This window comes from Sceloporus occidentalis, unplaced genomic scaffold (genome assembly GCF_023333645.1).
Source record: "Sceloporus occidentalis isolate IW3139 unplaced genomic scaffold, rSceOcc1.0.p SCAF_10, whole genome shotgun sequence".
Taxonomy (NCBI): domain Eukaryota; kingdom Metazoa; phylum Chordata; class Lepidosauria; order Squamata; family Phrynosomatidae; genus Sceloporus; species Sceloporus occidentalis.
Genome location: NW_028316990.1, coordinates 32,016,578 through 32,041,718, shown reverse-complemented (window position 1 = coordinate 32,041,718; position 25,141 = coordinate 32,016,578). Strand labels below are relative to the sequence as shown.

The 25,141-nt window shown below is 42.4% G+C and overlaps 1 protein-coding gene across 2 annotated transcripts in view; it reads left to right on the top strand.

The window, feature by feature from the left end:
• Positions 1-25,141, top strand: part of ZP2 (zona pellucida glycoprotein 2) — a 25,904-nt gene extending 763 nt beyond the window's left edge. The window contains exons 2-19 of one of the 2 annotated variants that reach the window (XM_089540545.1): positions 135-199; positions 756-842; positions 937-1,031; positions 1,160-1,330; positions 3,149-3,193; positions 3,769-3,933; positions 4,498-4,594; positions 5,167-5,348; positions 6,222-6,354; positions 7,016-7,197; positions 7,501-7,592; positions 8,031-8,155; positions 8,791-8,980; positions 9,537-9,672; positions 10,025-10,121; positions 11,618-11,701; positions 12,626-12,774; positions 25,076-25,141. In XM_089540545.1, the coding sequence (XP_089396671.1) occupies positions 135-199; positions 756-842; positions 937-1,031; positions 1,160-1,330; positions 3,149-3,193; positions 3,769-3,933; positions 4,498-4,594; positions 5,167-5,348; positions 6,222-6,354; positions 7,016-7,197; positions 7,501-7,592; positions 8,031-8,155; positions 8,791-8,980; positions 9,537-9,672; positions 10,025-10,121; positions 11,618-11,701; positions 12,626-12,762 (2,083 nt within the window). In that variant the 3' untranslated portion in view covers positions 12,763-12,774; positions 25,076-25,141. Of the gene's footprint in view, positions 1-134; positions 200-755; positions 843-936; positions 1,032-1,159; positions 1,331-3,148; positions 3,194-3,768; positions 3,934-4,497; positions 4,595-5,166; positions 5,349-6,221; positions 6,355-7,015; positions 7,198-7,500; positions 7,593-8,030; positions 8,156-8,790; positions 8,981-9,536; positions 9,673-10,024; positions 10,122-11,617; positions 11,702-12,625; positions 12,865-25,075 lie in introns of those variants that run through there. The other variant, XM_089540544.1, reaches the window with a different exon arrangement.

Here is a 25,141-nt window from a genome sequence, read left to right as displayed (position 1 = left end):
CCATCTGTTAGGGATGCTTTGATTGTGAGTTCGTCTATGGAAGAATGGGTTGGACTAGATGGCCCTTTGTAGTCTTTTCCAATTCTATGATTCTCTCTCTCTATATATATATACATATACCTTCTTCTTTTCAGGTTGGTCTTCTTGCTCTGCTGCCTGATAGAGTGCCTCTTGGATTCTGTGGCTTTGGATTTTCCAGGTAATGGAGCATAAATTCAAGTTGGAGAGGTTAATATATCTATCTATCTATCTATCTATCTATCTATCTATCTATCTTTCCCTCCTCCTTCCTGCCCCTGTCTATATGATTTATTATAATGCTTTGTTTTCCCTGTAATTAATTAATTAAAAACTGGCTTACAAGATTAAAAACGGCTTAATTAAAAACACAGAAAAGTGTTAATGTTATTTTATTTTTATTAATATTTATTTATATCCCACCCTGGTCCCAAAAGTGGGACTGGGAGTGGCTTGCAAGTTTAAAAACGGTCCCATTAAACACACAGAAAAGCTTTAATGTTATATTATTATTAAGATTTATTTATATCCCACCCTTTCCCCAAAACTAGGACTCAGAATGACTTACAAGTTTTAAAATGTAGAAAAGTGTTATTGTTGTTATTATTATTATTATTATTATTATTATTATTTATACCTTGCCCTTATTCCAAAACTGCGGAGGCCAAGCTTAAATATTATCTATTGCTTGCCCTACAAGTCAAAAGCTCTGCTCTTAATGCTATTTCTTGTTTCAGGTACGGTATCTTGCCATGATGATAAAATACAAATCTGGCTTCCTAAGGAATTTGAAAATTCAACTGCTTGGCAAATAGAAATGCTTGGTATGTAGAATACTTGTTGTCCGGTCACTACCTATCTTGAAGTAGCTGTTGCTTTGTTGCTCCAAAGCACACTTGATTCTTCCTTTCTCCTTAGATGCAAGTGGGGAAGAAATTCATGAGTGTCAGTATGCTGTGGACTATAAAAAACAAACTGTGATCACTGTATATGGGAACTGCACAAACCTAGAGGTGACTATGTTCTTTAATGATACTTTTGGGGGACTAATGTACTGTTTATGATTGGATCGACTTTACAAGACTTTCCACATTTGTACTGTTCTCTTTTACACTGTAAGCTGCTTTTCATCCCATATTAGAAGGATAATAATAAGCGCCACCTGAGATTTCAGCTGCAGTTCAACAGCACAGTGACTCAGGACCTGAAGGATGACATTTACGATATTGACTGTGATGCTGTCCCAGCAGATGAAGCTTCTGTCTCTCGTAGATTTACCAGCGCTACAAACTGCACAAAAGACTTCATGGCTGTAAGTGTAGTAGTGGGTCTCATTACGGCTGGTAACTGGCCTTCAGAATAGAAGTGGACAGGTCTCCTGTTATGTCTGAACCATTGGTTAAAAGTGATGTTGGTCAACACTGCTGCCTCTTTTTTGCACTGGAGTGTGCCTCCATTTTTTTTAAAGGAAATAGTGTCATGGTTTTCCAAAATGTCTGAAAACTGATAAAGCTTGAACACAAGTTTGCCTTGCATTACAATCAATTGCAAGGTACGCTTTGTCAACATAGTTTGTTGTTGTATACGTTTAAGTGTATAATCTTATTTGGGCATGTTTTGGGCTTATAAAATGATCTGTTAAAGAGGATTAAGGTTCTTGGGGATTGGCTTATTTTTAATTATGACTGCTACCTCAGTGTTTCGCTGGAGCTGGGACTTAAGGCATCTTATAAAAATGAAGTCAGTTATGGAATTTTAGACATCCATATACGTGAATCATAAAAAATGTTAAATTGCTACAATATGTTACACTATCTTAAAATATTAATTAAAGAGGTGAGAAATAAAAACAGTACAGCAGGGTACTACAAGCCCCTTTTAATGAACAGTCAGTTCCTGAATGTTAGTCAGAGTAAAAGCCATCAGGGACACCAAGGAGGGAGCCAGTCTGCTCCCCTGAGAAGGGGGTTGTAGAGCCTGGGAGCAATCACCAAGAATGGAAACGCTCTTTTCTATGTTTCTACTAATGTGCTTGTAGTGGTTGTGGGACTGAGAGAGGGACCACTACTGAAGTTCTTAAAGGTCAAGCACACAATACAATTACTCATATGGCCTGGAGCCAAGCTGCACAGGGTTTTATAGGATGTAACCAGTGCTTTGAGTTGTACCTGGAACAGATTTGTAGCTTGTAGAATTCTTGGAACCAAGAGAGAGAGGAAGTTGCGGGTGGGAATTATGTGCTCCCTGTAACCAGCCTTGTTCAATTATGTGCTCCCTGTAACCAGCCCTGTTTGATGCTATGGTTGAAACTTTTGGGGTCAGCTGAAGTTTTTGAGTACTTCTGAAAGGCAGCTCCCTATAACAAGTCACAATAACCCAAAGAGAATATACAGGTATAAGGGATGTTTCACTGGTGCCAGGTCAGAAAGATGTAGAAATAGATGCAGCTGGTTTTATGAGCTTTAACGGTGCAAATCCATTCCTGGATTATGCAGAGGCCTGGCCATTCAGGATCATAGGCAAATCCAAGAGAACAATTCTTCAGGGAGTGTCACCCTGTTCAATAGAGGCTTAGTCCCTAGCTGTTCGACAGTGGAACGCATTCCTTCAGAGTGTAGTGGAGTCTTCTTCTTTGGAGGTCTTTAAACAGAGGCTGGATGGTCATCTGTCAGGTATGCTTTGATTGAGAGTTCCTGCATGGCAGAAGAAGATTGGACTGAATGGCCCTTGGGGGTCTCTTCCAACTCTATGATTCTGTGATCCTTCGTCTAAGCAATACAGTAGTGTATGCATAACAACTATTTACACAACGTTTACATTGTTTAGATATTAAAAGTAATATTTGTTGTGTGCCTTCAAGTCGTTTTCAGCTTCTGACATTTAAGGTGAACTTATCATGAGGTTTTCTTGGCAAGATTCATCCAGAGGGAGTTTGCCAGTGAAGTAATTTAAGGTATCCAGGAAGTGGTGTGTGTGTGTTTGTGTATGTGTGCAAATACTACACCATTTTATATGAGGGATGTACTGTTTATAAGATATCTGTCAGTTTTTTGGATCTCTGTACTTCTAAAGTCTCTCTCTTCATCAAAAAACCTGGCTAGTACTAAAACATTCTCTCTCATCTCCTTAGGTTACATTCCCAAGACTCATCCCCAGCTTCCATGATGAATATGCGGTATGTAACTCTATGAAAGAGAGCAACATTTCCTTCTATTTTTAATTTTTCATGGAAACCTAGAGTTGACTTGAAGCAGTCTCTGTCCTGATCAATGATTGATTCAAGCCACGAGGAATCATCATCTAGCTTGAATTTATGTAAAAGCTTCCATGGCCATTATTTTTGTTTTCATAATGTTCAACCCTAAACCTGATTTAGCACTTTCTTCTTTGGTCCAAAACACACTGCAGAAATAATCTTGTTTGAGACCACTTTAACTGCCCTGGCTCAGTGCTAGGGAATCCTGGGAATTGCAGTTTATTGTGGCTGCAGAGCTCTCTTTGGTCCCTGGAACTGAAGAGATTCCCCATTCTTTAGATTCCTTTGTGAGAAGTGTGGAGATGCTTCTCTTAAAATGGTACTATTAATCTGCATTTTATGTGTAAAAACACATGTGTCTAAGAATCTGTGGTGCTTCTAGGTGTTGAAACACTGACGTTCTCATTTAGGGAGAACAGTCTCAAACAATGGTAGCCAGAACATTTCTGGATTCAGTGTAACGATTGCCATGATAATTCTGTTTTGTATTGCAGAATGCAGGGTCACGGATAGAGTGGATTGTGTCGATAGATGATGGAACACAAACACACAGCCTGAGCCTTAGACAAGCTATACAGCAGGGTTACACCTTTCTTATGGATGGCAACCACATCATCTTCAGAGTCCCCTTTGATGCTATGGGAGTTGTTACATACAAGGTAAGGAGAATGTTGTTGGTTTGTGCCTTCAAGTTGTTGCCAACGTATGGAGATACATGGGGTTTTCTTAGCAAGATTTGTTCAAAGATTTGTTCTGCCATTGCCTTTAAGCCTGAGAGGATGTGACATGCCCAAGTTCATACAATGGGTTTGCATGGCCATGATTGTAATTCTCAGGATCCTAGTCCAACACTGAAGTGATTACACCATGCTGGCTGCCCTGGTGCAATTTGTGGGTCCTTGCAGTATAGGATTACAGTGGGCCCTTTGAACCCACTGGGGTTTGGCGCCAGGATCCTGCATACTAAAATGCAGTATTTAAAGCAAGCAACACAGGGCTACTGGGAATAAGGGTGGTGTTAGTGCTTAAGGCAGTGGCCATGAAGCTTTTTGCTTTGTCTATACATGGAAAAGACTTGTTCTCTGTCTTTTAAAAGGGTGTGCATCTGTAGCTTTCCCAGCAAGATTGGAAATAGCATTAGGGAATCTGGCATTTGGGTAGGACAGCTGGTGTCATATGGCTTGTAGAAATGTCAAGAATGTATGACATTTCTTGTATTACAGCAAGACGGCTATGTTCTCTACACTGTGGCACTCAAACTTACCTATGGACCTCCTGAACAACGGCTAACTGTGGAATCAAGAATGATCTGTGCTCCAGGTAGCTAACAAATAAATGTGTGTGTCCTGATCATTATCTATTGCTTCTAAAACAAGCACTGATTTTAACATAAAGATGGGTTAATCACCTTTCGCAGGTGAAAATTGGTACTGCCCACTTCCTCACTGGTCTGTGGATTTCTTTAAATGCAGAGAGAACTCATAGTTGAATAGATTTTTCTCATATCTCTAAGCACTTGGCACTTCTGAGCCAAGAAATGTCTTGGAAGGCAGATACATGTATGAATCTAGTAGAGCAGTGATTCCCAAATTTTAGTCCTTCAGGCATTCTGGATTTCAACTCCCAGAAGTCCCAGCCAACTTGTCCAACAGTCAGGATTCTTAGGAGCTGAAGTCCAATACATATAGAGGACCATAGTTTGGAAACCTTTTAAATAGACTAACATTAACATTTTTGTTCACATAGTAATACAGGGGTTGTGGGCTATCACCTATCAGAATTTTGAATTTCAATTCCTCTCACATATCTACTCTTCAGTTGTCTGCATAGGGCAACTGCTTCTTTACAAAATGGCTCACTAGAAAGACTCCACTCTGTTTTGATCCTTTTAGGTCCAGCAACATGTAATTCGACTCATATGACAATCACCATTCCAGCGTTCCCAGGAATATTGACAGCTGTCGTTCTAGATGATAAGGATATTCCTCTCAACCAGTTTCAAGCTAATGGAATTGGTGTAGACACAAGGAGGGGTCTACAGGTGTTCATCAGCAAGAGAGACTTGAAATCCCAGGTAAACGTTTGTGCTAGAGTGAGGATTGGTAGTCATGAAAATTTTGCAGGCTCTGTTTTGTGTTCTATTAAAATACTGAGAGAAATCCAGCCTCAGTGAAGTGTGGTGGTTAAGGCAGGAGTAAATACTATGTAGGCTGCATGCGGTTTCATATAAAGAGGGCAAGTGGTGCATCCAGAGAGGAGTGGAAACTGGCAAAGGGATAGTGACACGTTTATTTTCTAATGGTTCAGTGTATGCAAACTTTGTTTCATGCACAAAATTATTAAAAAATACTGCATAAAATTACCTTAAGTCTATGTGTATAAGGTGTATATGAAATATAAATGGATTTTGTGTTTAGACTTGGGTCCCATCTCCAAGATACCTCATTATATATCTCTCAGTCTGGCTTCTCCGATTTAAGTCGTGATCTCTTCATAGGTGTAAATATCCCTGACATATAATGCTACTCCTATTCCCTTCCTGTTTGGTTTATTTCTCTGAAATAGGTTATATCCCTCTATTACTACATTCCAATCATGGAATGGAGTAGTTCATTGGACTAAAGTTTAGATGTAAGTGTGTAAATGAAATGAAATGGTGGCTCAGGTGTGAAGTCTATTTTCAGCTAAGAATCATACATGGGTATGTATAGATTTGTATGTGAATTATCAGTGGTTAGGAGTTCAGACACATCCCTTTAAAGATGGTCTCTGGCACTGCAAGTGGACAAGTGGAAATGGAAACAAGTCACTGGTGAAGTGTCTGGGATTAGTGTATGGTGCATTGTGTCTTAACCATCTCTTGGCAACCTACTTCCATATGGTTACCTCTTCTCTGACTGGATGACAGTCTAAGCAATACAAAAACTTCTCCCTCTCCTTATTTCAGCTCTACAGAGATGGTGACTGCTCAGGCCTCCAGTCATATACCTCATCCCTGAAAATGAAATTTGATTACTATGGTGAAATGGCAACAATGATTACTTACCCAAAGTGTCCTTGTGAGCAAAATGCACCAATAGGTAAGGATTTCACATTGCTTACAAACTGTTGTAGACAGCATCTCTAAGATGAGTTCTGAAAATAGAGATTTGGGTGTCATCAGCATACTGATAACACCGCGCCCCATGTCTCTGGATGATCTCGTCCAGCGGCTTGATGTAAATGTTAAACAGCATGGGGGACAGGATGGTGCCCTGAGGGACACCAGATGTCAGCTGTCTTTTGAAGTACACCTCAGCTGACACCAGAGAAGGTTTTCTTGTTTTGTTCTAGCTCCAGCATGAGTTGAGAACAAGTTTTAACTGATAAAAATTGTGAGTGGTCTTAGTATGGAATAGTTGCCTCTCCCTGACTGTCTATACTCATGACTATAAAAATGGGCATTGGGAACTCTTCCTCTGACCTGGATCTCCTTGCTTCAGGGGTAATTTTTTTTTTGGTGTGGTTACAAGCCAGTGGAGGTGGTGTTGAAACCAAAAATGGGAAGGGCAACTAATGCGCCTCCCTTACCCAGTGGATTATTTGGACACAGGGAAAAGATTAGTTACTCCCCCCCCCCCCCAATATGGTCTGAATGGTTGGTTGCAGAAGAAAGGTTGTGGAATTGGGGAGAAGGTTGGTAGTTGGCTCCCCTTTCAGGAAAAGGATGACTGCTGCATTTATATCGTAACTGTGTTTCAGCTGCTGTATGCACACAGGATGGCCACATGGAGTTTGACATACTCAGCAACAGCACAAAGCCTGCACTAAACCTGGATACTCTCAAGCTTAAAGACCCTGCCTGCGGCCCAGTCTTCAGATCTCCTTCAAGCAATATTGTTCAGTTTCGTGTGCCACTGAATGGGTGTGGAACCAAGCAGAGGGTGCGTTCCTCTAAACTGAAGCACAGTTCATGGTCTTGAGTCATTTAAGATTTTGAGAGGGATGTATTGAGAGCTTTGTATGAAGCTTTTCCATTCTCAAAAGTTGGACTGCCTCTCCTAAGGCTTAATGGCTGTCTGTGAGTGCTTGAAATTAAAATTGCAGCTGTTTTTGGTCTCATTCTTTTGACATTGGTCCTAGTCACTCCTAGAATGTGTTCCCCAGCAACATTTCTAAAATTGAAATTGGCCTTCTGGCTGAAAGTAGTTCTTCGTTCTTTGAATGGGCTTCATTTGTATTCACAGCTTGAAGGTGAGAAAGTTATTTATGAGAATGAAGTGACTGCACTTTGGGCAGATCTCCCACCACGATGGATCTCCAGGGACAGTGAATTCAGGCAAGTGCCCAGTCCTCCCCAGTACTATCCATAAAGCTGGTTTGTCTTCAAGGGTAGAGTGACAGCAGAGCTACTTGCCATCTGCCTTCTGTAGTCTTTTGCACTTCTCCACTCATGGAGGTACCTTGTGCTGGAGAAGGCCAGAGCTTTGAAATAAATAGTTAAAATTATTTAAAAGGTTATACCTCTCTATTACATTCCATTCATGAGACTCATCCCACCAGGCTTCAGTGATGTCTATTATATCATATTTGCTTTGCTGTGTTAGGAGTTTAAGTTCATCTTATTTATTTCTCATGTTTTGTGCAATCGTAAGGCATTCAATCATCTATGCTCTAGAACCTATAATATATATATATGAACTTGTCAGCTGAGTCATATCCTGCATATCATGTCACCATGTAACTTCCTCTCTTCTTTGGGTCTTGTTTCATACAGGCTAACAGTGATGTGCACCTATAGTAGTGATGATGTGTCACTAAATATCAGGATGAGCAGCCATCCGCCTCCTGAGTCTGTAGTAAACCAAGGCCCCCTCTCCCTGATCCTCCTCATCTACCCAGGTGAGGCTTTTAAAGAGGTTCTCCACCCACAGTTGCAGGCTTGTGAGTTCATCTATCTTGTGAGTTGCATGTGGAGCTCTCTGGCTGAGAATTCTGAACACCCCTCCCTAAACTCTAAATGCCATGATTCCATTGGGTGAACCATGGCAGTTAAACTGGAATCATAGTGCTATAGTTGTGTAGTGTGACATCACCTACAGCCTTCAAGAAGACAGTCTTAACCTAGAAAGGGGTTGTCTGGAAGAGTTGATGCCCGGGGGGGGGGGGGGGGAATATGATTTGGGGCCTTATATGTAGCCACATTGCCACAGTTTGCCCAGTCCTGTTTTAGGTATTAATGGGCTGTACTTAATTTGGTTCAAAATGTGGGAAGCGGACTAGCCCTTCTGCTGCATTTTGAGCTGTGAGATTTGGGTCATTTTGATAACAGATCCCTAGACCTCTGCATCCAAATCCTGCTTCGAGCTTGGCAGAATTACTTTTTTGGACTACAGCTGATGATTGTGGAATTCAGGGAGCTGTAGTCTTGAGGTAGGGCACCATGTTGAGAGATGGTATCCTGGATCCCTGGAACCATCTAGAAAGTCTGCTATCATGATGAGAGGTCTCAACTGGCTTATTGCCTTGCCTTACAGATGACTCCTACCTATACCCTTACAGTGATAACCAGTACCCTATCGTAAAATATTTGCAGCAACCCATTTTCTTGGAAGTTCAAGTACTTAACCGTAATGACCCAAATATCCACCTGATGCTGGATGACTGCTGGGCTACACTGTCTGTAGATCCATCTTCCTTGCCTCGCTGGAACATTGTGGTAGATGGGTAAGAGAGTGTAACATGATAGATACTGGCATGTCCTCTTTTTAGAAGAGGGAGCAGAGGACTAGTCCCTGAGCAAAGCTGTTTATAGTTGTTTTTGATGAAAGCTTGGGCAAATTGCCTTTTTCTTTTTGGCTTCAGATCCCAGAATCTGACATGCTTCCTGGGGGATAATGGAAGTTGTAACTGATACTTAGTGCCATGGGTCACTAAATATCAGAAATCCTCAACTGCTCAAATTTACATGACATTGCTAATGTAAACTGGCATAATTTTTGTTGCACTTTTCAAAATCCCACTGGCGGTTTTCATCCTATTCGAGGTCTGTATCAGATTTGAGGCTTGTTCTTTCCAACACAACAAGTTTTTTTTCCTCCTGCAAATGTGACTCTTTTTTTAATGTAGTGCTTCAACTGACTAAAGCAGGGATGAAACTCATGCGGCCCACATTCTCAAATTAAAAAAAACATGGTTGCTTTCAGTCTCAGACAATTTGTACCAGCTAAGAACTAAAGTCTAGAATTGAATATTCCTGTATTGTGGAACTTTGCTTTTGCAGGTGTGACTATGAACTCGACAACTACAAAACAGTGTTCCATCCTGTGGGCCCTGCTGTCAGCTTTTCCAACTTCCGTCAGAGATTTGAAGTGAAAGCATTTGCATTTGTTTCTGATGGCAAAGCACTGCCGAACCTGGTTAGTAACATACCTGGGAAGCTCTTTCAATATGCCATTCCTATTGTAGCAGGGGATAGGAAACCAGTAGTCATGAAGTTGATATTGTTGGACACCAATTGCCATCGGCCTCCATGAATCTGGCTGCTCTTCTTCTTCTTCTTCTTCTTCTTATTATTATTATTATTATTATTATTATTATATCTTGCTCTTTTTCCAGAACTGGGTCCCAGAGCAGCTCATAACATTAAAAGAACAATGCAATTAAAAACATAGAAAAGTGATACATTAAAACATAATTAAACTGTAGAATGCTGCTTTCTTTTTGTTTCTTGATTTAGCAGGTGACTCATGTCTTTCTTTCTCCTGTTAGGTATACTTTCACTGCAGTGTTATTATCTGTGACAGACTTCACCCAGACTCGCCTCTGTGTTCAACCAGGTGCCCTCTTCCTTCCAGAAGCAGACGGGGTAACTAACTTGGCTGAAGCTTTTTCAAACATAAATGCACTAGCTGTTGTTTTTTGTGGGGTTTTTCGGGCGATGTGGCCATGTTCTAGCAGAGTTTCTTCCTGACATTTCGCCAGCATCTGTGGCTGGCATCTTCAACTTCGCACTAGCTGTTGTTGGAAACCCTTTCCTCTGTCTTTTATTGCTGCTTTGGGTGCTTTTAGAACATCTGACCACTAGAAAAACAGTCACTTTACTGATATACTAGTTTTTCACATAAAATCTCAAATTCAAGGATGAGAAACTTCCTTCAATCCAAGGGGTCAAATTCAGTTTCCGTTTGCATATCAAAATAATTGATTAGAACCAGGGGGTGATTGTGATTTACTTCTTTCTCATGTCCTGTATGCAACAGGGCTAGGCCTGAACCTTTTTTTGACTCCCCCAGGCCCCTATTAGGCTGTCACAATGTGCCCAGTGGATACTAGAAGTAATTTACCAAGTGACCCAAAGATAATTCTGACCACCAAAATAGCCTTTTGTGCCGGTTTCAGATGATATCCCTTGAAACCCTATTTGGGACACAAAACAGGACTCCTGGTCCTGGAATCCATTTTCAATATTAAAAAACAATATTTTTATCCAATCCTTTTCTTTTAAAGGGGGTAGGATATTTGTGGTGTGACCCTTAAAGGTGTTATCAGGCCACAACTCCTGAAAATGATAATGAGCCCTAGATCGTAATTAAATTTTCCTTGATTCCAGACTAGGAACTTCTCTGTCATGTAGGAGAGTGACAGAGGAGCTTTGAGCACTCCAGCAGGATCTCAGGGTTGAATATATGGAACTGTGTTCTTCTGTCTGAGTAGTTTTGCAATTTAGTGGTTGTGTTATCTCCAGTTTCTGATTTTGCATGTGTTGCAAGAAAGGGGCTTTCTTTTGCATTGTTATATAAAAGAGATAAGAATGGATAAAACTGTACTTCATGCAGTTTTATCCTGTATGTTTTGGCAAATGTGTGGGGTTACAAGCCATTTTCCATCAGCTCTTCAGCTCTAGTGAGTATAACCAGTAGTATGGGATGATGGGAGCTCAAATACAACGACATTTGTTTCACATACCTATCTTACTGTTTGCTCTTTTACCTTTTCCATTATGGAGCAATTGGCTGCTTTGTGCAATCTTTCCCCAGTCTAGGTGCCCTCAGATGTACTGTCTTACAATGCCTACCATTTCCAACCAGAGGAACCTGATTTTGGCCTGGAGTCCTGTTTCAATCTGGGAAGGATCTGGGGCACTGCATTTAATGAGTGGGTGGGAATTAAGGGCATGGGATAGGACAGGGCCCAGGCATAGTAAGTGTGGACAGATGTAAACAAAGCATAGGTCAGTGGTGGGAATCATGCAGCTCTCCAGATGTTCTTTGACTGGAAGCAAAATTGGCCAAGCAAAATTGGAAAGGCTGGGCATCTCAAATGGCCAAGCAAGCAAAATACAAAAACGACTTTCTGTTGCAGATGTGGCACCACCAGAAAATGCTGCTATAGTCACTCTTCCTCATGCTGTCATTCTGATCCCAGAGGAGCAACTTGATATTAAAGGTATGGTTCCATACAGGTTGGGCCATGAGCACCTCCAGTTGCCAGTGATGGGTTGGGAGGAGAAGGTATTAACAGTTTTAAGGAAGAAGGGTGAGAAGGTGGGATGGTTTTGCATGAAGCTTTGACTGCAATGTTCTGGGAAGTCCAGACATCATTGTCCTCTGCTTGTAAACCTCCCATTTTTATTTTTTAACAATGATTAATTCTCATTATTTGTTTTTAAGTATTTGCAAAATAATTGGTAATGCTTTTAAAAAATAACTCGTTTTGCCCAGTATTTCTGTGTTACTAATCATTACCTCAAACCTAGTAAGAGAGTGATGTAAAAAAAGAATTTATTTGAAATGCCTTTAAAGCTAACCTTGAAAGCAAATGGAAAAAGTTACTCATTATATCAGTTACGTAATTACAGCCAGTAATTTAGTTTTCACTGCTCACATGGCTTTTGAAATGTGACTTTATTCCACCTTTGTTACCAAAAAAGATAACTTATTAGAGTTCATAATGTTAGCTGTAGCCCATTATTTCCAAGCTCCTCTGTATCTTCCCCTTCGTCTTTGAGCACATCCAGATGGGCCAATAGTTCTGGTTCCAGTTCTTCTGGTTCTGGATCTCTGTAATGCCATGCTCCAGTTTTGTGGCTCAATGGGAGCTAGAAACTGGATTTTCCGGGTTCTAGTTGGACACTGTTAACCACTACATCACACTGCCCCTTAGAATCCACCACAAAATAGTAATACATAAATTAGCTCCATAATCTAATCATAATCTAATGGGTAATGACAGCCATCATGCATGGTTTCTGCTACTCTTAAAGCTAGATAAAAGTGGCCAGTGTGTCCTTAAACCTTCTCATTACCTGGAATGGGATGGGTTGGATAACAGATCTTATATTTTCTCCTTACCGTATCCATTCTTCTATAGGTCCACAGAAGTGGAGTAATGGAACGTGGGTGACAGCCACCTTAGTAGCTGCTGGGACCATTAGCCTTCTTGCCACAGCATTAGCAGGAATAGCTTGTTTGAAAATTCAGAAGAAGAGAACTGTCCTGGTAAACTGAATAAAATGAAATGTAAGTGATCTGGTTGCTTTCATGGAATCCTTTTCATGGTGGCACAGTGTGATCCTGTAAGAGTGAGTCTCACTTTTGGGAGAAAGGCATGATGTGAATAAAATGATTGATTTATATGGTGTCAGGTCATCTCTTGAAGGCAAATACACTGAAGGCTACATGGAGGGAACAGTCAATAACATGCCTTTATAGATCAGGTATGCAAAAACTGGATGAGGTACCACATAAGTAACTGACACATGTGCACATGCTCCGTCAGAGAGTAGTGGAGTCTCTGGAGGTTTTGTTAGGGGTGCTTAGATTGTGAGTTCCTGCATGGCAGGGGGTTGGACTGGATGGCCCTTGTGGTCTCTTCCAACTCTACGATTCTATGAAATACAATTGAGGTGATCCTGAGAATTGAGCTTACAGAGTAATAGGAATCTGGAACCCACAGGGTGGCTTTGCATACTCTCAGACTCAGAAAAATCCATGATAGGGTTGCCTTAGGGTCACCATAAACTGGAAACAACGTGAACATCCACAACAACAATTTTAATAGATGGGGATGAAAAACCTCTTCAAAGGAGCTTTGGCTTATTTTTCTCTAATCATACTATCAGTTAATTCCTTCTCTCTCTTCAACGCAAAACTACAATGAAGACCATGAGGAGAACTAATTAAGAACTTTTAAAGGAAAAACTAAGTGTGTCTAATCATGGAAATGGAGAAACTGTAAGAGAGTTTAATGGGCTGTCAGAATTGATTAAACACTAAAGAACAATCTTTTGCAGTTAGACTTTTTTTTTGCCATTGAAACGATTTGGGAAAAGTGCAAAGGGGAGATTTTTCAGCAGAAAGAGTCAGGCTCTAAAGTAATAGTGTGATGGAAAACTGAATCTGGAACATGAGAGGCTGAAGACCTTAGCTTAGGCATCCAGGCATACTGCTGCTGCAGTAACTAAGGATGGCATCTCTCCTCTGAATGAATGTCTTAAGGCGGTAATGGACTGAGTGAGGAATAACAGACTAAAACTGAATCTAGTTAAGACAGAAGTACTCACTATAAGGATCCCAAACCTGGGTGTGGAGATATGTCAACCAGTCCTGGATGGGGTCACACCTCCTCTAAAGGACTGTGTCCACAGCTTGGCAGTACTCCTGGACTCATCTCTTCGGTTGTCAGCTCAGATAGATGCGACATCCAGGAGTGCTTGTTATCAGCTTCAGCTGATACGCCAGCTGTGGCCCTTCCTGGAGCTGGGGAATCTAGAAACGGTGGTACACACACTGGTAGCCTCTCGACTCCACTTCTGTAACGCGCTCTACATGGGGCTATCCTTGTGCCTAGTTCGGAAACTTCAGTTAGTTGAGAACATGGCAGCCAGATTGGTTGCTGGAAAATCTAAAGGCGACCACATAACACCTATTTTAAAATTGCTCTATAAGTTTCTGGGTGCAGTACAAGGTGTTGGTAATAACCTTTGAAGCCCTTCATGGATTAGGCCCAGCTTACTTGCAGGAGTGCGTTCCTCCATACAATCCACCCGCACACTCAGGTCTTCTGGGATGAATTTACTACCAGAGGAGATCCGTCACATTGCCACTCTTGACGCCTTTAAAAAGGCTATCAAGATGATCTCTTCTGTGAGGCCTTTCCAGACTAACCTTCCCTTTACACTGATGTAGGTTGCCCTTCGTTTGTCCAAATGTCTCTCCCCAATCTTGCCTATTTTACATTTATTTCAATTTGTATTCATAGCGTTGGTATTTTAGTTTTAAATTAAGTGATAAGGGGATATGTAATTTTTGGTTACATATGTATTAAGTATTTATGTATTCAATTGTAACCCCCCCTTAATCCTTCTGGAAAGGCAGGATATAAATAAAAATCTATTATTATTGTTTCCGTGGGATTTTCTGCAGAGGGAAGTGCCTTGTACCTTTTGTAGCAGTGACACAGGTTCATCCAGCATCCTGAAGGGAGGGGAAAATTAAACTGACATATTCCTTTATTGACTTGGATGACAATATTGGGGGCCTGACCAAAGTAGAATAGAGTGTTACTATTACTTCCCTTCTTCTAGACACTATACTTCTGTTGATGCAGCCTAAAATCGTATTGGCCTTTTTAGCTGCCGCATCACACTGTTGACTCAACTTGTGGTCTACTAAGACTCCTAGTCCTATCTTTGCATTTGAGGATCTTTTCTAGTTCTTTCATGACTGCCCTTCCCATTCTTAGTCTTACGATTTCTTGGCCACAGTCCCCGCTCAATCAATGTGTTTCACTATTTCTATTTCCTCATTGCCTGGGTTGAATTTCTATAAATTCTCTGTGGTCATTCTTTTGGTTTTCCTTTGCACCTTTTTCCTTGATCATCCTTAGTAGCTGTTCCATGGTGTCATCTGCATATCTTAGATTGTTGATATTTGATATTCCTCCTATGTTCACTTCTCCTCCTTCTGTGTCCAAGCCTGCTTTTCTTGCAATATGTTCTGCGTATAAGCTGAACAGGTACGGTGAAAGGATGCAGCCTTGTCTAACCCCTTTGCCAATTGGGAATGTTTTGTTCTCAGGGTGGCAGGGGGAGTTATTCATGACCACTGGGCTTAGTCCATGCTTACCATCCTCATGCTGCTCACCATCCTCGTTCTGGCAGGAGCCCTTGTTCTTTTCTGTTAGGATTCCCTCTTCCTCTGCTTGATTTTTACTCTCCATGCGAGGCCCGGCAGTGGCCATCCAACCTCTGTTTAAAAGAAAGGAGACTCCACCGCCCTCCACTGAGGCAGCATCTTCCACTGTCCAACAGCTCTGACCACCAGGAAGTTCCTCCTGAGATTTAGATGGGGTCTCTTCTCTTGTACTTTGAATCCATCACTCCTTGACCTAGTCTCTGGAGCCATCCCTTCAAATATTTCAACATGACTATATGTCCCCTCTTAACCTACTTTTCATCAGGCTAAACATGTTGATGGACTCCTGCTCACAAGAGCCCTCGCTAGCATGGCTTGCGCCCAGGCATGCTGGGAGTCAGAGTCTTTCTCTCAGGCATGAATAGACAGGGCACTCACTTCAGAACAGAATGAAAAGGCACTTGGAAAGGAAATGCCCTCCATGAAAGTGATAGCCCTTTAGCTGATTAGAAGGCCCTTGGAGATGTACAGTATTTTCTGGGGAGGAGGTAGCTTGCCAACTTGCCAGCAGATCCATCTGGGCAATGGCTCCCTTGCTCCTTGCAGGTTATGAGTATGAGCAACATGGCTCCTGAGAGATGTTCCTTCAATGGCATTTGATCCATGGTGGGTTCCCCCCATGTTTGTGTGCCCTTGGCTGCTGTGACTATAGTAGGGTCAGAACACAAACACATATAGCAATACGGTTACCCTGAACTTAGTTACTGTGATTCACAAAGTAATCAGGTAGCCTTATATTAGAACAATAAATGCTTTTATTGCAAATTATCATAATCATATAAATGGTGAGGTATATAAATATATAATGAACCAATGTAACTATGATCAATTATAAATTTCCAATTATAAATATATAGTATAAATGAATGGAGACCACCACAGGCAAAAGCCAGTCAACCAGTGCCAACGCACATCAATGATATCTGCCAAGCATAAAGGTACCTGCTGTTCCTGAAAGTCTCTTTGCCCAGCTGTGCCACCTGAACGCGGCGAAGCCCTTTCCCAACCATACCGTCTCCTGGGCTCTTCTTCAGGAGGATGTTTGGGGATCTCTCTGGCTCCCAGCTTCCTGGGGATTGTCTGGCCTCTTGGGAAACGGCCCCTCCACTTCTTGGTGGAGTGATCCAGCCACACGGGCAGAAGCCAGCCATCCAGAGCCAGCACACATGGATCTCCTGAAGGCCTCTTTGCCCAGCAGTGCCACCTGAATGAGGGGCAGCCTCTTCCTCCAGCCACAGCCGTGAGGAAGAAGAGCACCAGTGGCCTCTGAGTGAGATGGGTTACTTGTCCACCCAAAAGAGAAAGAAAAACTTTCAAGGAAGGGCAAGGCGGCATAGCCTGCCATTCTCCTGAATAGGCACATTCTTCTACGCCTTCCCAACCACGTTGTCTCCCATGCTTTCAGGGCTCTGCTCTAGAAGGATGTTTGGAAATTTCTGTGGCTGCCAGCTTCTTTTCATTTCCTATGGATGCTCTGGCATTCTAGGGAAGGGGACTCCTGTGTCCTCTAGAAGCAAAGACTATGACCAGCCTTACAATCATAGAATCATAGAAGGTCCATCCAGTCCAACCCCTTGCCATGCAGGAACACACACACACACGCGCGTGGCACCCTCAGGAACTTCTTCCTAATGTTGAGGTACAAACCTGGAGTTTAAGTCAATTGTTCCATGTCCTGTTCTCTGAAGCTTCAAAGAACACACTTGGTCCATCTTCAATATGGCATCCTTTCAAATATTTAAACAGGGCTATCATATCACCTCTTAACTTTCTTTTCTCCAGGCTAAACACATCCAGCTCGCTAAGTCTCTCCTTATAGGGCTTGGGGATTTCTAGACCTGTCACCATTTTGGTCATCATCTTCTGGACACGCTCCAGTTTGTCAAAGTCCTTTTTGCACTGTGGTGCCCAGAACTGGACACAGTATTCCAGGTGAAGTCGGACCTAAGCAGAATTGCTTCTTCTTAATTGATCTCAAGTTGTCCCTGAACCATGGCGCCCCTGTAGATGAGGCATCCTGAAGTTTAATGGCCATGGCTTCCCTGATTGAGTCTATCTATGTGGCAAGCAGTCTTCCTCTCTTTCCTAGCATCATTGTCTTTTCTAGTGAACCATGCCTTCTCATGATGTGGTCAAAATATGACAGCCTCACATCTAGGAAGATTTTAGGGTTGATTTGTTCAAGGAGTCATTTGTCTGTCTTCCTGGCCATCCACGGTATCCTCAACACTCTTCTCCAGCACCACATCTCAAATGTATTGCTTTTCCTGTTATCTACCTTCTTCACTGTCCAGTTCTCACTTCCTTACTTACATGGTGATAGTGAATACAATGGCTTGGATGATTCCCACTTTATTGTTCAGTTGTATATCTTTGCTGTTTAGGATCTTGTCTAGTTCTTTCACCGCTGTCCTTCCCATGCCCAGTCTTCCAATTCCCTGACTGCAGTCTCCACTCTGATCAATTTTTTTTAATTTAATATTTTCAAGGTTTTTTTGACAGCTATATACAAAAAGGAAAACGAATACATTTAACAATACCAACATAGAAGGTTTACAAAAAAGAAAAAAAAGGAAAAAAATACATCCCCTTCTACCCTATGACAATACTAAAATCACATTTAACATAAATACGCCTTCCAACTGCCTGGATCTCTATACAATACATCAATTTTTGTTCGCCTTATCTTACATGTTATTTAAATGTTCCCTTCACATTTTATGCATTTTGCTCAAATATTTATTCCAAAATATCTTTCCTATCTTATTGTTTTGAGCAATTATTTACCCTAGATTCAGTTTTCAGCAAGTAAATCTATCTGTGCAAAGTATAGTTTGGTTATAGAAGAAATACATTCAATTTAGCATCCAATTTTTCCTTCCCCTGGAATACAGATTGTTTGATTCATTTTTCCATGGTAGGTTTCCTCTCATGTTATTTTCAATCAGTCCTTACCTAATATGTTTACATCACATAAATAGATCTATGTTAAACATACTTCATCTCAGTTATACAGTACATGTTCTCAGTTTCATTAATTACATATGAATTTATAATTTGGAGATCTGATTTCCTATTGACAATCAATTTTGTAGTTAATAATTTGTTATCTCTTGCTTCATGTTTAAGGACATATTACACAGTTATCCCAAAACCACGGTATTTTCCCATCTTCTTTCTATAAATTTATAAAAAGGCTCTCATTCTTTTTTAATGAACTCTTCATTTTTTTCCCTCATCCAACAGGTCATCCTGTCCATTTCTGCCATTTCAAATACTTTCATTAGCCACTTTTCCATGGATGGGATCTGGTCAGATTTCCAAAAGGTAGCATATGAGATTCTAGCACATGTAAAGAGATAGAAAATTAATTTACCATATTGTGTTTGCAGTTCTAAGTCAATCATACCGAGCAAATATGTTTCTGGGAGAAAGGATATTTGAATGTTTAATTCTCTAGTTATGATATTATGTACCTTTGACCAGTATTGTTTTGCCACCGTACATGTCCACCACATATGGCAGTAAGACCCTATTACTTTATGGCATTTCCAACAGTCTGGTTTACTACCTTTGAACATCAAGGAAATTCTTTGTGGAGAGAGGTGCCATCTATATGTCATTTTATATATGTTTTCTTTTAAATTCTGATTACTGGTATATTTAATACATTTGGTCCAGATATTTTCCCATTTTCTATATGCTATATTGTGGCCTACATTCTGTGCCCATAAAATCATACTATGTCTGATTACTTCGTCCTCCGTATCCCATCTCAAAATCATTTTGTAAAATCTAGCAATAGCCTTCTTCTTCACTCTGATCAATTTTTGATCCAAGGTATGGAAATTCTTCAATTCAGTTTCCTCATTGTCTAGGTTGAATTTTTGTAGTTTCTCGGCGGTTTTTATTTTTGTTTTCTTTATTCTAAGCATTAAGCCTGCCTTTGCACTTTCTTCTTTGACCTTTCTTAGGTCAAAAGACCCTTCTTTTTCCAAATCTAGCCTGCTCTTTGTGTGGAGTTTTCTGCATAAACAGTATATTGAACAGGTAAGGTGATAGGATGCAGCCTTGCCTGAATGCTTTGCTGAACAGTTCTGTTTCTCCATAATTTGTTCTAACAGTTGCTTCTTCTCTTCAGTACAGATGTCTATCAGATGTGTTGGCCCTCCCATGCCCTTAAGAGCCATCCACAGTTTTTCGTGTTCTATGCAGTGAAATGTTTTGCTATAGAGTACAAGCTGATTTTTCTCTAAAATTCTTTTATGAGGTCCATTAGCCATCATACATTTGCAATGCGGTTCCTAGTGCTTATTCCTTTTCTGAGCCCCGCCGGCAGCTCTGGGATTTCTCTCTCCATGTATGGCTGGAATCTATTTTGGAGGTTTTTGAGAATCATTTTGCTTGTGTGGGAGATGAATGCTATAGTTGCTGTAGTCTTTTGTGTCTCCATTTTTGTAGATGGGGATATATATATTGACTGCTTCCAAGATGTTAAGGTAATTTTGAATTCTGATCCTGTCCTTTGGGGTATTACCTACTCTTCCTAATTTGGTGCTGCAGATTTGATAAGCATGCTCTGTCTTCTATCCTCCAGTAAAGATGCTGAATAGCCTTGGGCCAGGACAGACCCCTGTGGCACCCCACTAGTTGCTTCTCTCCAGGATGAAGAATAGGAGCCATTGATGAGCACCCTTTGGGTTTGGCTGGCCAACTAATTTAAAAAAGAGAGAGAGAGAGAGAGAATCATTAGTCTGGCATGACTTGTATTTGAGAAATCCATGTTGACTTTTTGTGATTGTGGCATTCCTTTTCAAATGCTTACACTCTCTGTTTAATGAGCTGCTCTGAAATCTTTCCTGGTATTAATGTCAGGCCCAAAGCAGAGGCGATCGCCTAATAACAAAAAAGGGTCATAAGGCTCAGTTCCGTGTGTGGAAAAAACTTTTCTTTGGCCCCATACAGACAGGCCAAGATAAAGCTGCTTCAGATCACTTTGGAGGTATGCTGTTTAAATGATGCATGCGTTTGAAGAGTCCGGATGCCATGCCAAAGCCACAATCCAGTCCTAAGGGCCGGAGCACAGCTTTGGCACAGCTTCTGGACTCTTAAGATGCACACATCATTTAAACAGCATACCTCCAAAGTGACCCGAAGCAACTGTATTTTGGCTTGTCTGTATGGGGCCATAATTAACAAAAAAGAGTCTTGTATATCTTTTTTAGCTTATTTCCCCCATAAATCTATTTGATTTAGCTTGCTATTTTTCATAAACCATATTTCACTTTCCAGTTCTTTCTTATAATAAATCTGAGTGGAGTTTAAATGATTTCTGCTGGTTCAGAGACTAAGGCCTACAGCAATGGATTCAAAGGACCCCCCCCCCCCCCAATCTCTCTTAAAAGGTGCATTGGACAAACTTCCTTCTGTCCTCCAAAGTCCGCACAGAGAGAGAGACAAGCAGAGAGTCAGGACATCCCTATTCCCCACCTTGCCTCTTTCCCTTCCCAGCCCCTGGGACTCCCTGTGGGTTGCAGAGACCCTCTCCTCTGGGCCTGCTTGCTCCTTTCCCCCATCTCATTATTCCAGACCCCTTTATCCCAGAGAGCCTTCCTCCTCTTCCTCCTCCTCCTCCTCCTCCTCCTCCAAGGGCCCAGGTGGAGAAGGTAAGGCTTTGGCTGCAGAGAGGAACAGCCTCACCTTCTCACCTGGAAAAGCTCACCTTTGCTTCCAAAGGTCCCCTGTGACTCTGAGACAAGGCCAGGATGGTACAGAGATGCTCCCGGACCAGATTACAGTCCTGTGAAGCACGGAGGGTGAAGCCATAGTACTGGTAGAAGAAAAGCTGGGGGGAGAATGAGAGAAAGGGTCATGGGGACCCAAAGGCTTCTCTGGGCTGGAAGAGGCAGCCTGGCCCCGTGGTGTGAGTGTTGGACTAGGACTCTGGAGAGCAGGGTCTGAATCCCCGCTAAGCCATGGAAAATGGCTGACCTTGGGCAAGCCACACTCTTTCAGCCTCAGAGGAAGGCAAACGCAAAGGCAAAACCCCTTGGTATAAATGATGTAGTGGTTTGAATGTTTCTATGGCGCTCCCCACTCCTCCTAGGTGACTCCTGTGGGTAAGTCACACTCTCTCAGCCTCAGGGAAGCTGAACTCCCCTGCCACAAACGGGTGTCCAGCCACTTCCAGCAATCACCTTCTCGAGGTCCCAGCTTTTGTGTTTGTGGTCCTCCTTCTGGATCTCTGCTCTCAACATCTCTAGACAGGTTTTCTCATAGTTATAATTTAGGATCTTTCTCACAAACTGTAAGGAATGACAGGAGTGAGTCAGTGGACCAGTGGCAGAGAAACCCAGCCTCAGCGGAAGGAAGGAGGGCCAGCATTTCAGGCCATGTTAGGTCAGGCTTTGGCAGGGCACCCAGACCACACACACAAAGCTCTTTGCTGGCAGGACTAAGGCCAGGGTACAAGAGGCAGGGCCCTGGCCCTCTTTTCACACCTCGGCTAGGAATTGGGGCCAGGGGGCACCCAGGAACCTTTGGAAAGAGCATGGGGCAAATTTAGGCCTCCTTCCCCTCTCCCCAGGAGCATTTCTTTCCTGGAAGCACAATTCAAGCATCTGTGGAGAGAGAGAGAACATTTGGCCTTTCTGGAGGCCACATTCTTCTCACCAGGAGAAACCCTCTCCTTACCTTCTCCATCATTTGCTCCCAGATATCAATCTTTGCCATGTCGCTCTCAGAAAAGGCTGCAGAGAAGAATTAGAAACAACTGCTCAGTGCCTGCCCTGTGGCTGAGGAGACAGGATTGGGGACACTTGGGCTGCCTCCCCCAGATGTGCCCACCTAAGCCTTGGCAGGAACATCCAAACTGAGTGGGGAGGTAGAGGCCAAGTCCTGGGAGCAACCTCTGGTTTCTGGGCAGTCCATAGGTACCCAGCCTCCTGTGCCCTGTGGCTCTGCCTTTCCGGGGCCTTTGCCCACCCCATCCCACCCCAGGCATGTTCTGGAGGCAAGCAAGGCAAGGGGGCTGCCATGGTGGATGGGTGGAGAGTGCTGTACCTTTGTTGGCCAGTTTCCCCAGGGCGTAGAGAATGCTGTGATATGGGAGAATCCGTTCCTGAAAGCTATCCAGGAGTCTGGTCAGCACTTTTGCTGGAAAGTGATCCCAGAGAGCCACAAGGATGTCACCTGCAGCCTCTTGGTTGGCATCCTGGAACTCCTGCAGGACAAAAGGGTCACCAAATGATCCAAGAAGCTATGGTGGCCCAGAGTGTCCTCCCTATCATCACCACTTGGTTTTGCCTGGGTCTGAACAGCGAAGGCTGTCGGGTGTTCTTCTGGCTCTCCAGACTATCGAGCCACGCATGGGTTGAAGCCCATTGTGCCTTATGTACATGCCAGAGTTCCCCATTCAGAATCAGTTGTCCATTTTTGTCAGGTGCTCAAAGTCTACATTAAGTTCAAGGTTGGGGATGCAGTGTGTCTTGGTTGTATAGCATTATCATTCAGCAAAAAGGTTGTGTGCATAATTAGTGTGTAATTCTACACATGCAGGTTTCTTACTGTGTTTCTCAGTGCATCTTTAGCTGCCCATTCGATTGTAAGGTCAGCGGCTTCGATGCTAATGCTGCCAGCTGATGTGATGACAGCTTGGAGCATCTTATTAATCTTCAGGAGATATAGTGGGGAGATCTGTGGAGGAAATTTTATTTATTTATTCTTTATTTACTTCATTTATATGCCACCTCTCGCCCAAAATGGGACCGTAGGAGGCCTCCCCCTCAAAAAAAAAAAAAAAAAAAAAAGGGGTGATGCAAAAGGTACAGCTGTTAGATGTACAAAGTGTGGAGCAGGTGGAGTGGGGGTGGGAAGGATCAGAGCCCCCCAAACACCGGTTGGGGCCCTGGATGGGACAGAACAGTCACTTGTCACTGCACTAGGCAGGAGCCTCTCCAGAGACAGGGCCAACATGGGACCGTCTACCTCCCTCTCCTTCCCCCAATAAGTACCACCTTGAGAACCAGAAAGGGCTGTGGTACCTTGCGCCTGCTCTGGCGAAACCTGCATATGGACAGCAGGAACCATGAGACATCCTGTTTAGCCAGATTCAACAGTTTGGCTTCCGCTTCCTCCGCCTGTTCGTTTGCCAGATTACCAAGCTGAACCTTTAGCTCTGGTCATAAGAAAGCAGAAGTCAACACGCTGGGAGTCAATGGTCATGTTGACTCTGACCCATGGGTCTCCCCAGCCAAGGTTGTCTGCATCCTTCCTTAAAGGGCCCACTCCTGACCCTTACTGCTCACCGGATTCTGGGGAAGAGTCCCTCTGCTGAAATGTTCCTTTTTTAAAGAATGACAGTATCCTGGAACAAACAAGCAAAACGAAATGGGCCTTTCTGGGAAAGAAGGAAATTAGAATAATAGAATAATAGTGTTGCAAGAGACCACAAGGGCCTTCTAGTCCAACCCCCTGCCATGCAGGGACTCACAAGCATACCCAGCAGATGGCCATCTAGCCTTTGTGTAAAGTCCTTCAAAGAAGGAGACTCCACTATTCTCCAAGGGAAAGTGTTCCACTGTGGAATCACTCTTGCTGTCAGGAAGTTCCTCCTAATGTTTAGGTGGAGTCTCTGTTCCTGGAGCTTGCATCCATTGCTCCGTATCCCAGTCTTTGGAGTTGCAGAAAACAAGATTACTCCATCCTCAATGTGACACCCCTTCAAATGTTTAAACAGGGATATCATATCACCTCTTAACCTTCTCTTCTCCAGGATAAGAGATCCATCGGGAGAGATGGGACAATATAAATAAAACTTATTATTATTATTATTATTATTATAATTATAAACTTCCCATGTGATTGACCGGAGGTTACTAATCCACTTAACAGTAGATGTCTAGCCCACATTTTAGTAGCAAGATTACCATGAAGGACCTTGTCAAATAAAAAAAAAGTGATCAGATTAGTTCTCATAAACCTGTGTTGACTTTTTGTTATAATGGCATTTCTTTATAAATGTTCATAGACTCTCTATGATCTGCTCTAGAATCCTTCCAGGTATAGATGTCAGACTAACTGGACGATAATTGTTGGGATCCTCTTTCCCCCCTTTTTGGAAGATGGGGACAACATTTGCTCTCCTCCAGTCTGCTGGGACTTCTCCTGTTCTCCAGGAGTTCTCAAAGATTATTGCCACTGGCTCCAATATTACATTGGACATAGGATTCATCCAATTGGGATCTGACCAAAGCAGAATAGAGTGGCACTATTACTTTTCTTGATCTAGACACTATACTTCCATTGGTGCAGCCTAGAATCGCATTGGCCTTTTTAGCTTCTGCATCACACTGTTGACTCATGTTCAACCTGTGGTCTACTAGGACTTCTAGATCCCTTTCACACATATAAGTCTCCTTAAGACAGGTGTCCCCCATAATCCTATATCTAGGCATTTCATTTTTTCTACCTAAGTGCAGTATCTTGTTGAAATTTATTTTGTTAGCTTTGGTCCAGCTCTCTAATCTATAGAGCTCGTTTTGAATTTTGATCTTTCTTAGCTGCTCCTCCTAATTTGGTGTCATCTGCAGATTTGATAAACATGCCCCCTATTTCTTCTTCCAAGTCATTGATAAAGATCTTGAATAGCCCTGGGCCCAGGACAGAACCCCACTGGACACCCCACTGGTCA